General features: G+C 35.5%; 2 protein-coding genes and 1 pseudogene across 2 annotated transcripts; all 3 read left to right on the forward strand.

Annotated features, from left to right (window-relative positions):
- Positions 1–1,342: 1,342 nt before the first annotated feature.
- On the forward strand, positions 1,343–3,608 carry LOC142619122 (pentatricopeptide repeat-containing protein At4g25270, chloroplastic). The gene has a single exon (XM_075792190.1). It carries the CDS (start codon positions 1,384–1,386, stop codon positions 3,040–3,042), a length of 1,659 nt encoding a protein of 552 aa, XP_075648305.1. The 5' UTR covers positions 1,343–1,383; the 3' UTR covers positions 3,043–3,608.
- Positions 3,609–10,181: 6,573 nt separating this feature from the next.
- Positions 10,182–11,059, forward strand: LOC142618938 (21 kDa protein-like). Its single transcript, XM_075791993.1, has one exon. The coding sequence runs from the start codon at positions 10,265–10,267 to the stop codon at positions 10,856–10,858; it is 594 nt and encodes a 197-aa protein (XP_075648108.1). The 5' UTR covers positions 10,182–10,264; the 3' UTR covers positions 10,859–11,059.
- A 1,315-nt stretch (positions 11,060–12,374) lies between these two features.
- On the forward strand, positions 12,375–13,463 carry LOC142618910 (uncharacterized; annotated as a pseudogene).
- Positions 13,464–13,912: the final 449 nt, after the last annotated feature.

The following is a 13,912-nucleotide window of genomic DNA, read 5'->3' on the forward strand; positions in this document are numbered from 1 at the left end:
AACAGTTCATATAATTGGGAACAATCTCAAACTCAACAACAAGCTGCTTAACAATTGAGAAATTTTATTGCCAAAATGAACAAAATTTACAATGAGATTCAAACACCAAAAACAAAGATCAACCTCATCTGTAAACACAAAAATTATTTGCAAATACAATATAGCAGCAGCAGCCTAACTAAAGAGCAGCCCTGCCCTGACCAAAACATGCCAAAACAGCAATTACAACTCCAAATTTAAACAACCATACCAAAATACAGCAGCCTAACTAACTAACTACCCCTGACCATCCCAACCAACTGCTCAACTCCTTGGTACAACACAGCAGCAGCCCACGCACCCCAGTGCACACCTCAATGCACACAGTTGTGCATCACCCAACACACCTTAATCCCATCAGAACCAATTCTTCAAAGCCACTGATACAATCTTTCTTCAAAACTTTGGGACATCAATTTCGGAGCATCAACAACAACATTCAAATGCAAAACCATGAAACCCAACATTACAAATTCGAAAAAACTGAAAACATCTGTATGCCCTGTTAAGATCGAATGGGCATGAATCTTAAAACCAAAACCCAAAATTCCCATGACCACCAAATCCGATACCAAAACCGATCGGAGCTTGTGGGCTTTGGGTCCAATCTTTGCTTCTCGGCAAAGATGCTGGTTGAGAGAGATTTCGACCTTGTCGCGAAAGAAAGGAATGACACCGGCTTCGTTGAGAACCTGAGCGAAAGCGGCGACCTCTTCGGCTGTGGGTAAGTGGAGCTGAGTGAGAGAAATTTTGCCGTTGTTGTTGCCATTGCTGTCGCTGTGTGAGAGAAATTTTGATTTTGGCTTTGATTTTGGTTTTCGGCTGTGGGTAAGTGGAGCTGAGTAACCTTGGTTTGGTTTTGTTAACAAGAGTTAAGGCTGATATGGTATTGGGTTAGTGCTGATGTGGAGCTGAATCAGAAAAAATGGCCACGTGGTACTTTTTTATTGGCTGGCTGGAGCAGGGAGGACCACATCAGTGGTCCACCCGGAGGAACAAATAATTTCTCCCTTAACTCAAGGTTTTGGAAATGCTTTCCTAGACAAGATCCAGATTAACTTTTTTTCCTTGAGCCATCCACATCAAGAAGGATGGGAAAATTGTTCTTTTAGGTAGATTCAATTTTTGAGAATCGAATTTCAATTTTTTTTTTTTTTTTTTTTTTTTTTTTTTGAAAAAGAGACTTTACGGTTTAAAGTATCAGAACCCACAAATTAAAGAGGAATTATGAAGAGCCTTAAAGAGATATTATGTCCACAAATTGACAAGATATTATAATTTTATTATATGCAATGCCAATGGGGCTGTTTGTCACAGTAAGCCCTTTGACAAGAAGGATACAGCATGAACATGAAGCCCATGCAAATGAGTTCAAATCAGTTCCCTCCAATTTTTCATTCTTCTTTATTAATCTCTTTACCCAAAATGGCAACAACCTCTCTACAAGTGCAACAACTCACTGTCCTTTACTGCTCTTCCAATAGCAAGAAAATCAAGAAACAAAAACAACTAACCCAGCAACAACAGCAACAAAAACAAATTCACCAAAACAACAACAAAATCTCCTTTCGAAAACCAACTCCAACCCCACTCCTCATTAACCAAAAACCTTACACCCAAACAAAAACCCAAGCCCTTGACTCTGTTGTTAATGACCTTGAAGCCTCTGTTGAGAGAGGTATAAAAATTGACATTGAAATATTTTCTTCTCTCTTAGAAACATGCTACCATTTGCAAGCTATTGATCATGGTATCCGAATTCACCGCCTTATTCCTGTAAACCTTTTACGTAAAAACGTAGGCTTGTCATCGAAGTTACTTCGTCTATATGCATTGTGTGGGCATATCGATAAGGCTCACGATGTGTTTGACGAAATGTCTAAACGAGACATATCGGCTTTTGCGTGGAATTCACTTATCTCTGGGTACACTGAATTGGGTCAATGTGAAGATGCCATGGCGCTTTACTTTCAAATGGAGGAAGAGGGTGTTGAACCGGATGCATTCACGTTCCCTCGTGTGCTGAAAGCTTGTGGGGGAATTGGGTTGGTTAGAATTGGTGAGGAGGTGCATCGACATGTGGTTCGTTGGGGGTTTGCAAATGATGGGTTTGTGCTCAATGCTCTTGTTGATATGTATGCTAAGTGTGGTGACATTGTGAAGGCTCGGAAGGTCTTTGACAAGATCACTTCCCGGGATTTAGTTTCGTGGAATGCTATGCTTACGGGTTATGTTCGTCATGGGCTTTTGGTGGAGGCATTGGACATCTTTGGCCAAATGCTTCAAGAAGGATATGAACCAGACTCAGTTGCTATATCCACAATGCTTACCAATTTGTCATCATTGAAGCCTGCACTTCAACTTCATGCTTGGGTTCTTCGTCGAGGATTTGAGTGGAATTTGTCTATTGCTAATTCCTTGATTGTTGTTTACTCCAAGCATGGCAAGTTGGATCGGGCATGTTGGTTGTTTAAGCACATGCCTGAGAGGGATGTTGTGTCATGGAACTCTGTAATTACTGCTCACTCGAGAGACCCAGAAATCCTAAGGTACTTTGAACAGATGGAGGATTCTGGTACAGTGCCAGATAGTATCACATTTGTTTCAATACTATCAGCTTGTGCCCATTTGGGCTTGGTGAAGGATGGGGAGAGATTGTATTCTATGATGAGAGGAAAATATAGAATAAGCCCAATCATGGAACATTATGCTTGTATGGTTAATCTTTATGGGAGGGCAGGACTGATCAATGAGGCATATGCTACCATAGTGGAGACAATGGAGTTTGAGGCTGGTCCAACAGTGTGGGGGGCATTGCTATATGCTTGCTTACTTCATGGAAATGTAGATATTGGGGAGATTGCTGCTGAAAAACTTTTTGAGTTGGAACCGGATAATGAACATAATTTTGAGCTTTTGATGAATATTTATCGCGATGTAGGTAAACTGGAGGATGTAGAAAGAGTGAGAATGATGATGGTGGAAAGAGGATTGGATTCTTAGACCCATCCTCGTACAGCTTATAACATAGATGCCACGCATCAGATTCTCCATTTTGGTTCACTACAAGTGCAAGATGCCATTTGAGTCTTTCCTTTGATGCATGCCTAATGATTTTAGGTTCTTTGGATACATTTAAATGGACCTGCATCACCTTCAACTGACCATTTGGATTGCAGAGAAGGGGCTGGCAGTGCACAAAGCTAAACTGTTCATCTACTTCGGGTCTTCGTTGTGAGTGAAGTACAGGTTTTTGACATCGAGGTCTCTATTATAATTCATTCATATTTATGTTCCAACTCCTCAAGCCATTAAAGGTTGGAAGACAAAAAAAAAAAAAAAAACTTTGTACGTGTTATGAAACATTTCTGACCCAATCATATATACAAAGATAAGAAAATTAATAGGTTTACTATAATGAAATTGGAACTTCTTGTATCAAAAGTATTTTGTATTGTGCATTTCCAGGGAAGTATTTGTTTGCAGTGTTACGACTGTCTCGGCTTCCAAAGAATAGTGGATAGACAAGTATTCCAGGGAAGTATTTGTTTGCCCTCTTTCTTCTCCCTTATTGCTTTTACCCCTAAACTAGTACTTGCCTCACAAAATCTGAATTCATAAGTTAAAAGAAAAAACACACACACACCAAACTAGGTGAGGTGGTTCTCTCTATTTGTTTATTTGAGATTATAGGTCTGGAACTTACAGTAACACAGTAATTATGTAAGTGCATGACGAATTTGTTGAACTTTTTTTAAAATTATTTTATTATTATTTTTAAATACTGTAAGATGTAGAATCATTATTTGAGATGATAACAATGTAACCACACGAATAAGTTAGCAAGGAGGACATAAATTCAATGATTTAAGGGGTAATTGATGGAACTGTGACTTTGGCTATAAGTTATAGCCTATAACAAGCCAAACTAGCAAATTGATGATAATCATATATCACCAAACAGTCAGACAAGACTGGTTGTCAAGCAAATTGATGATAATCATCAATTTGTGTCCTACTTTTTTTTGTTTTTTAATAAATCATTATGATATATTAATAATAAACAGGAGATTGCCCTAGCCCATCTCTAACTTCGGGAGAAAGATCCAAGAAGGAAAAGAGGGGATGAAGGTAGGGCCATCGGCCAACAATCACTGTCCTTATTCAATGACGTAAACAATTTTGTCATTGCTCATTACTCTTCTTATTTTTATGTTGGCAATGTCCATTATATGATTTATAATATTTGATAAGTATGAGAAAATCATAAAACTAACAGTGGGTATATGAAAAAAATATTAATTCAATAACAACTAATTAAGTGGTATGATGATCTAATAATGCATTTGCTCAAGTGAATTAGCTATGAGAAATGCCTCTCTTATTGTCTCTTCAATATTTGTTTATAATAGGTTCCACCAGCTAAGTTTCTAAAATTTAGTGCAAGGAAATTTTTTATTTGTTGAGATAATTATAATATGTTACTAATTTCGTAAGTCGAACTCTTTTATATTGACATTTTTGACAACTACATTTCTTTTATAGGAATTGCACAAGAGACTCTCATGGGAGTACAAGCAATTCAGAAACTTAGCTATACAATTAAATTAATTAATATATATGTCTGTAAATGTGCTTCACACCTTGCTTATAATATTGCACTAGCAACAATATTTGCATGGTCAAGCTAATGAAACATATTGTCTTCTTGAAAATTTCACTAGCATTACTTGAACCACTATTCATTACAACTATAGCCACAACATTGGGCCTTTTTGTTCATTTGACTATATGACATTAACCTAATTAGGAACATAGTCAAATGCATGACAACCTTTTATCAAAACTTTCATATTCTAAAGCCAAGAAAGCTTATGGCCAGAGAGCTAATTGGGAGTCATCAGTCAGAAAACTACTAGTGTGTGTTAGTCATAACTTTCATAGGAATTGAATGCTATGCTTAAGATAAGCTTTTTTTTTTTTTTTTTTGGTTGTGAGAAAAATGCTTGAGATAAGCTTGAATGTAACAATTATGAAATTTTTTGTTTCTTGTACCATAAAACCTCTAGAGTCGACTAGAAATTTAGAAGAATGTATGATATTGGAATTAGTCACTCAAAAAACTACTAGTGTGTGTTAGTAATAACTTTCATAGGAGTTGAATGCTATGCTTAAGATAAGCTTTTATTTATTTTTTGTTTGTTGTGAGAAAAATGCTTGAGATAAGCTTGAATGTAACAATTATGAAATTTTTTGTTTCTTGTACCATAAAACTTCTAGAGTCTATTAGAAATTTAGAAAAATGTATGATATTGGAATTAGTCACTCAAAAAACTACTAGTGTGTGTTAGTCATAGCTTTCATAGGAGTTGAATGCTATGCTTAAGACAAGCTTTTTTTTTTTTTTGTTGTGAGAAAAATGCTTGAGATAAGCTTGAATGTAACAATTATGAAATTTTTTGTTTCTTGTACCATAAAACTTCTAGGGTCCACTAGAAATTTAGAAAAATGTATGATATTGGAATTAGTCACTCTTTATCTGGTAAGATAAACCTTCTATATGTATAGTCAAGCAGCCCCAAGTACTTATGATGACTCAAACTCAAGTGTTTATGGTTTTGAGGATGAAAGTTAATTGTAAAACCCCTCGTCTGAGGTTACTTAATGTGAGCTTATCTTCTCTTTTCATGGTATTTTGGATAACCCAATCCCTAGGAACTAGGGGTATAGGGCTGAGAACTTCTCTAAGTTTGAGGTTTGACACAATATTAACATTTACGGCCAAAATAACATTTCACAGCTCGAACTCTTTTATATTGACATTTTTGACAACTACATTTCTTTTACAGGAATCGCATGAGAGACTCTCATGGGAGTACAAGCAATTCAGAAACTTAGCTATACAATTAAATTAATTAATATATATGTCTATAAATGTACTTCACACCTTGCTTATAATATTGCACTAGCTACAATATTTGCATGGTCAAGCTAATGAAACATATTGTCTTCTTGAAAATGTCACTAGCATTACTTGAACCACTATTCATTACAACTATAGCCACAACATTGGGCCTTTTTGTTAATTTGACTATATGACATTAACTCCTAATTAGGAACATAGTCAAATGCATGACAACCTTTTATCAAAAGTTTCATATTCTAAAACAAAGAAAGCTTATGGCCGGAGAGCTAACTGGGACTCATCAGTCAAAAAACTACTAGTGTGTGTTGGTCATAACTTTTCATAGGAGTTGAATGCTATCCTTAAGATAAGATTTTTTTTTTTTTTTGTTGAGAAAAATGCTTGAGATAAGCTTGAATGTAACAATTATGAAATTTTTTGTTTCTTGTATCATAAAACTTCTAGAGTCTACTAGAAATTTTAAAAAATGTATGATTTTGGAATTAGAGCAACTACATCAGTTGATGCAAAGTTGTGCAAAATAGAAAAAGTTGCTCATTTTACACATTTTAAGAGAAAAAAAAAAAAACCCACATCAGTGGGTGTAAAATTGAGCATTTATGCACAATTGCTATAATAACTATGCATATATACACGGTTACTGTAGCACTTACATTTACTATTTTATCAGTTTTTCTCTCTCTTGTCTCTAATGCTCTCCTTCTTCTTCTTCTTCTTCTTCTTCTTATTTATTTATTTATTTTTAATTTTTTTTTCTCTACTTCTTTTTCCTTCTCTTGCCTCCTTCTAGCTCCAACCCTCGCCGTCCTCATCATTGGCCTCACCGACTCCGCCCTCATCGGCGCCGCTGGCTTCGTCGGAACCCACTAAAGCGACAAGGTGATGAACGAGTTGCATCATCATCAATACCACCCAAAATGAGTGGTTCGACCCAGTAGAAACCCGGGTTGTCGTAATGGCGTGAGTCACAAGCTCGTTGGAGATCATGGTGTTGCTCATTCACAATCCCACCGTCCATTCCATTATCCAAGAAGACCCAGAAGAAATCATCACAGCCGTTGATTCCTCTATACCCGACCCGAAACCCGAAAGCTTTATGGCCCCACCTAAGATTTCCGAAAAGGAAGCTATTGTGTTTGACGTGAGTGTGAGAGATAGAGGCAGTGAGGGAGAGATGGGTTTCGGATCGGGTCTGTGAGAGATAGGCAGTGAGGGAGAGAAAAATAAAAAATTGTAAAAGAATGAATATTTTATTGAATAGATATGTAGAATAGATAAATTGATGTGAGTGTTTTGTAAAAATGAGGATGTTTTTTTGTACAAAATAGAAGAAAAGTTTGCATTTACTGATGTGAATGCTCTTAGTCACTCTTTATCTGGTAAGATAAATCTTCTATATGTATAATCAAGCAGCCCCAAGTACTTGTGGTGACTCAAACTCAAGCGTTTATGGTTTTGAGGATGAAAGTTAAAACCCCTCATCCGAGGTTATTTAATGCGAGCTTATCTTCTCTCTTCATGGTATTTTGGATAACCCAATTCCTAGGAACTAGGGGTATAGGGCTGAGAACTTCTCTAAGTTTGAGGTTTAACACAATATGAACATTTACAGCCAAAATAACCTTGTTCACTTCTCAATCCAATCCAAACAAATTAACTCCAAATTGTCTTTTGATTTTAAATCATAGTCGCAGTTCATTCGAAGTTTGCAAAAACAGAATAATGGTTTTCAATTCCGTAAGCTTTTGGACAATTAATTTTCTTGACCCCAACATTTAAATTGCATATTATAATTAGATAACAAAAATCTGACAAAATAAATTTGGAATAAAAAAACTTATTCGACAACTTCCTGTATGCTTTAAATAAAATGACGTCTATGAATCTATACCAAACACAATTAACGTAGATAAGCTTTTAAGTCTTAAATGAATGGCCCTGCAACCACCAGGCCTTGTAGCCCAGTGGTACTCGATTCCGTTGTAATCTTGAGCTCGGGATTTTATTCCCTATAATTACCAAAAAATAAAAATGAATGGCCCTGCATTTTCTCAAAAAGAAGAAGAAAAATAAAGGCCCTACATTTAAATTCGTACAACTGTGATCTTTGTTAGCCACATGGGTTCACTGTGTTTTACAAGGCCGACCTCTCACATGGTCCCAGCTCCTAAGTCCTAAGGCAAGCAGCTAGCGTGTAAAAATCAGTGTGACACATCATTGTCTCGCATTGATTTTGAACTGCCAAATTAGTTGCAGGACTACACATTGAAATTTCTAATTAACAATTTTTAAAGATTTAAATAAGAGATGTGAGTTTCAGTAGACGTCATAAATAAAAATTCGCTCGAAAAAAAATTATAAATTTTTTCAAAAAATTAAACTATTAAAAATTAATAAATTTAATTAATTAACCATTATTTTAACTATGAATACTCTTGGATATCGGGTATGAATGCAAAAGGGAGACATAATGTCACGTTTGATACTAAGCATAAAGCTTTGTTTCTGGCAATTAATGACAAGGATTTGCTTGTTTGGTCGGCAGCACATGGAGACACATAGAGCGCAGAAGGTGAAAAATAGAGTTGTTAGCTCTATGCATAGCTTTTTGCAAAGCTAGTCAAAATATTTAATTTGCTTTGCTTGCATTTACACCGCGTATGAATCATTTCACATTACTTTTACTTTGTGCTTGCGGTTTCACACCTCTTTTGATGTCGTACTCATTAGTCCTCTTTTCTTTTTTTTCTTTTTTTTTTTTTTTTTTTTTTTTTTGAGAATGAACTCATTAGTCATTTGGTTTCTTTTTAATGATGTTATTGGTATCCATAGTCCATACTAGTTACTACTTTATTTCATGGCTCCCTCCATAGTAAGGGCAGTATTTGTTAGATAGTATATACTCATTATTATGCATATATCTTTTTTAAATTGAAATCGTGACTTAAATACTCAATTTTTAAACTAATCATATCTTCAATTTACGATTTTAGTTCAAAAGATGTATTATTCTAATCATAATATTCATATGATCTCATTTTTAATCCTTTTCACATTCATTCCATTGCTCACGTCAACTTCAATTTTAATTAAAAAATCAAACAATATCAAATTGTCATTAAAAAAAAATCAAGCCATATCAAACACTAATGATCTCGTACGAGTAAGCAATGATTAAAGAAATATTAATGATGAACAATTACATTGAAAAAAGAAATTCTGCTAGAACAACTGAAAGTGGCTTTGGATCCAACAATATGCATGTGCCACAACAGGATAACTACAGCTTATTAGGGAAAATTACAGGAAAAAAAAAAATCTCATGTAGGTCCAAGTAGGAAAAATAGAAGTTTGGCATGCTCGAGCTGGCAACTTACGTAAGAATTTTCACTAATATTCTATCACTTTCACTTCATAGCTGTGTGTGTCTATATATATATATATTATCAATAATAAAGAAAAAAAAACTGCATATTTATTTTTTTGAGATGCTCTTATATTTTATATAATATATGTATTTGATTATTATTCTTTCAGATGGTGGGCCACTTGTTTAAATTTTTTTTCCTTGAGTTTGACTAATTTTATTTACGGACAGTCATATCTGACAAAGGGTCTCCTTAAAGTGGCCCCAAAACATTTAAACAACCCCCACCAATTACCCTTGATTACCTCTAAAAGTCCAAATAATGAAAGCCAAAAAAGAAAAAAAGAAAAAGAAAAAAATCTTCGGACACAACATTGTGATTCTAGAATCATTCAGACCCAAAAATTTAATAACAAAAACAAATAACTTCAAAGTTGGGTATGGGACTATGGGTATGACCGTATGTCGGTATGAAAGGTGATACTTATCGTAAACTCCACGCAAACGGCCCCATATAACCTGCCTAAAATTTCTGAAAATTTGAGATATACCTCAGTATAACGAAACTTTATAAAGTGATGTTGGCAATAATAAATACAATCCTGTAGAATAATAAATAGCTGTTAACCCAACTGTTGTGAAAACTATTACGTAACTAGCATTATTCAAAGTCTCAAACTTTTGAGGCTGTCCTCATTTTACTTTTGCACTTTTTTTTTTTAATTTAATTTTTTTTTTTATGATAAGTATTTTACTTTTTCAGTTGATATTGTGCAAGTCTATTTTTCATTTCACTACAGTTGCACTAGCACAGTGTTTCTTTAGCTTTAGCCCCCTATAAAAACAGAGCCATCTCATACTCAACCACTCATCCACACTCACTTTACATTACAATATCAAAGCCATAAGCCATTGTTTCCTACCAAACACTAATGGCTAAAGCTTCCCATCTTTTGCTGCTATTCTCTATCTCGTTATACCTTGCTACCACAGCCAAGTCTGCATCCTCTGCCCGTGGTTATGATACTAGTTTCATCAAGTCCTCATGTAGTTCTACTACCTATCCAGCAGTGTGTGTCAAAACTCTCTCAGCCTATGCCTCAGCAATTCAACAAAGCCCACGCCAATTGGCTCAAACTGCCTTGTCCGTGACCTTATCCAAGTGTAAATCTACAAAGACATTTGTGTCAAAAATGACAAAAATGAAGGGCTTGAAGTCTAGGGAATATGCAGCTGTTAAAGATTGCTTGGAAGAGATGGGTGATAGTGTGGACCGTCTTAGCAAGTCCATCCAAGAGCTCAAGCACATTGGTCAAGCCAAGGGTCAGGACTTTTTGTGGCACATGAGCAATGTTGAGACTTGGGCTAGTGCAGCACTAACCGATGAGAACACTTGCCTTGATGGGTTTTCTGGCAAGGCCTTGGATGGTAAAGTCAAGGCTTCAATCAAGGCACAAGTTGTAAATGTTGCACAAGTCACTAGTAATGCACTAGCACTAGTTAATAGCTATGCCTCAAAGCACTAAGCCACTTCCAAAGGTTAAAGTTTTTGTAGCAGTCTTGGTATGTCATTTTGGTATGGTTTGGTTACTTATGATGTATATTATTTGAGTAAGTGTTTTTGTATGTTTAGAATATATATACAGAATTACTTGTTGTAAAATGTTAAGCACACCAACACTCAAAGTTGGTATGGAAGTTCTAAAAAATTATGTGCCTTTTATGCCTCTTGATTCTTGAATTGGTCTAAAAGTTCTTTGCTTCTTCAATGATTTTTAAAATGGCTATCCCTTGATTGAAGGAATAAATGCATTTTGTATATACAAGTTGCTTTTATCAATTACATCCTCGTTTCACGCCAATTCTCAAGCGAGAAATTGTTTTCCTTAGACGCAAACATTGAAAAAAGTGATGGAGATTGGAGACTCTGCTTGATCTTGACTTTAGTGAACTAATAAATCAATTAAGTCATATTTGCACGATAGACTATACGATAATTTAGTGCAGCAATATATGGTAGTGGCAAACTTTTTATATTAAAATTTAAAAGATGATTAAAGAAATTGGATATCTTTACATTCCCACTGAGATGAAAGTAATTTGGACGGTGTGTTTCACCCCAAAAAAAAAAAAAAAAATTGGACGGTGTGTTAAAGGCTTAAAGCGGAGAAGATAAGATCAATTATTTTAAAAAAAATTAAAAAAAAAGGAAGTAAAGATAAGATTGGCCAGGTTAGACAAAGAGCACCTTTGTGGGGGCGGACATGTACGGCTCACTGAATGTGAATTATGGATCTGTGACCACGTGAGTGATTGGATATGAGTGCAGTATCACATGCATTATTAGGCTGACAAAATTAAGCAGAGAGAGCAGGGCTGTGGGTTCAGATTATATTTTACAAATGAGGTTTATATATTTGGTTTTATTTAAAATGATATAATTATTTATACAGATCTTGAAAAATAAAATTTTAACCGTGAAGTAGAATGAGATAGAACTTGAAACGAAATACCCTCTTTACTCAGGGATGGAACTAAGATTTTATGAATGAGGGGCTAAAATTGAACTAATTTAATTAAGTTATACAACAAATATGAAGAGTTCGAAGGGTCAAGTTTAGTTAAATTTAGGGAAAAGAGTCTAGTATTTGAAAATTTTGGGGGGCCAAACTCTCTCTAAGTAGTTCCGCCCTTGCTGTTACCGATACGACGTGTGAATCTCACTTATTGTGACAGTGTGATCTTATTGGACGTCTTATTGGATACCCTCTCCTCTTTGACTTGCAATAATTCATTCAAAGTGACAGACTATTTAGATTACTTTAGGTTGAGGAATATTATCAATTCAGATTTCCCGGCTATATGTCCTAGTAAGTCCAAGATCATTGGCAGCCATCACTGGTTAGTTGTGACAATGTTACCAATGCCGCAATGCCATAATATAAATATATATATATATATATATATATATATATATATATATATATATGTTTGCACAACACAATTGAGAAAAAAAAAAAAAAAAACCAAATCAACAATAATTGACCAACAATTACAAATGAACAATAATTAAAAAAAAAAAAAAAAAAATCCCTGATCTCGTGTTGATCCGGTCATGGTTGGTAGAGAGAGAGAGAGATGAAAACAAGTTCTGGCCTTCTAGGTGATTATTATATTGTTACAGTGATATTCATAACAAAAACTGAGGAAAGAAGAAAACAAGTTCTGGCCTTCTACTACCACCATTTTGCGCACGCAGACACAGACTCAGACTCAGAGAGAGAGAGAGAGAGAGAGAGATGGGTTGGCTAACGCGATTCCTAGGGGCCGTGGCATTCTTAGCGGTCGGGGTGATATTCTCACCGGAGACCTTTGGATCGAAATCGGACGGTGGGAATTCAAGTAGTAAGCTAGGTATCCTATCTGAAGCTAGCCCATCTTCTCTGCTACTCCACCGCCTTCGGCACCGCTCTCTGGGTCACCTTCATCGCCGGCATCATCATGTTCAAGAATCTTCCGAGGCATCAGTTTGGAAGTTTGCAAAGCAAGATGTTTCCTGCGTATTTCTCCATGGTTGGGATCTGTTGTGCAGTATCAGTGGGGTCATTTGCGTATCTGCATCCCTGGAAGTCATCGTCTACTGCTGACAAGTACCAACTCGGGTTCTTGCTATCTGCGTTTGCATTCAATCTCGCCAATCTGCTTGTTTTTTCACCCATGACAATTGAGATGATGAAACAAAGGCATGAGGTGGAGAGAGAATCAAACATTGGGGACGAAGTTGGGTGGTCAAAGAACGTGGAAGTTGCAAAGGTGAATCCAAAGCTTAAAGCCATGAACAAGAAATTTGGGATGATTCATGGGTTATCATCCCTTGCTAATATCATGTCCTTTGGCAGCCTAGCCATTCACTCATGGTACTTAGCAGGTAAACTTAATCTGTCGTTCCAATCTGGGAAGGTAGTGCTTTGGCTCTATAGATTACATCAATAGAGAGAGGACCTACCTACGTGCTTTCTCTTTGTTATAAATACTTTGAAATCCTTCTTGCCAAGTTATGTATGATTGAACAATAAGTTTAGAGAAGAATCCTTGTGGATGAATTACAAGTTACCACATTATGAGCTATAATAATATGGTTACCATGTTGATAACAAAAAAAAGTTCTGGCCTTCCAAGGTGTTTTCTAAAAATTGTTTAGCGCATTAAGATCGAGAACAATTTTCTAAAAACAATTTAATAACTTCCCAAACAAATCATTTACATGGAACCCACCAATTTTTAAAATAAAAAAGTGAGAAAATATTTTTTAAATGGGTGATCAAACAATTTACTTTGTTTTTTAAGAGAGTTTTAACGAATGACATTCGCTTTTTTATCATCAAATTAAGATATCAATTAGTTTTTGATGTAAGCAAAAATTAAATTTCAAAACTTTTATTATGCGATAAGAGACTTTTAGGTTGTTGTAATGGTTCACGACATTGCAATTGGTAACCAGTCGCTGCAACTTTTTAAGTAATAGATGGGCATTTCTACACTTTGTTACAACCGGTGGATTCATATATATGATGTAGCAA

Source organism: Castanea sativa, chromosome 12 (genome assembly GCF_040712315.1).
Source record: "Castanea sativa cultivar Marrone di Chiusa Pesio chromosome 12, ASM4071231v1".
Lineage (NCBI taxonomy): Eukaryota > Viridiplantae > Streptophyta > Magnoliopsida > Fagales > Fagaceae > Castanea > Castanea sativa.

Coding starts and splice junctions, on each gene's coding strand:
- LOC142619122 (XM_075792190.1), top strand. CDS start 1,384: ATGAACATGAAGCCCATGCAAATGAGTTCAAATCAGTTCCCTCCAATT.
- LOC142618938 (XM_075791993.1), top strand. CDS start 10,265: ATGGCTAAAGCTTCCCATCTTTTGCTGCTATTCTCTATCTCGTTATAC.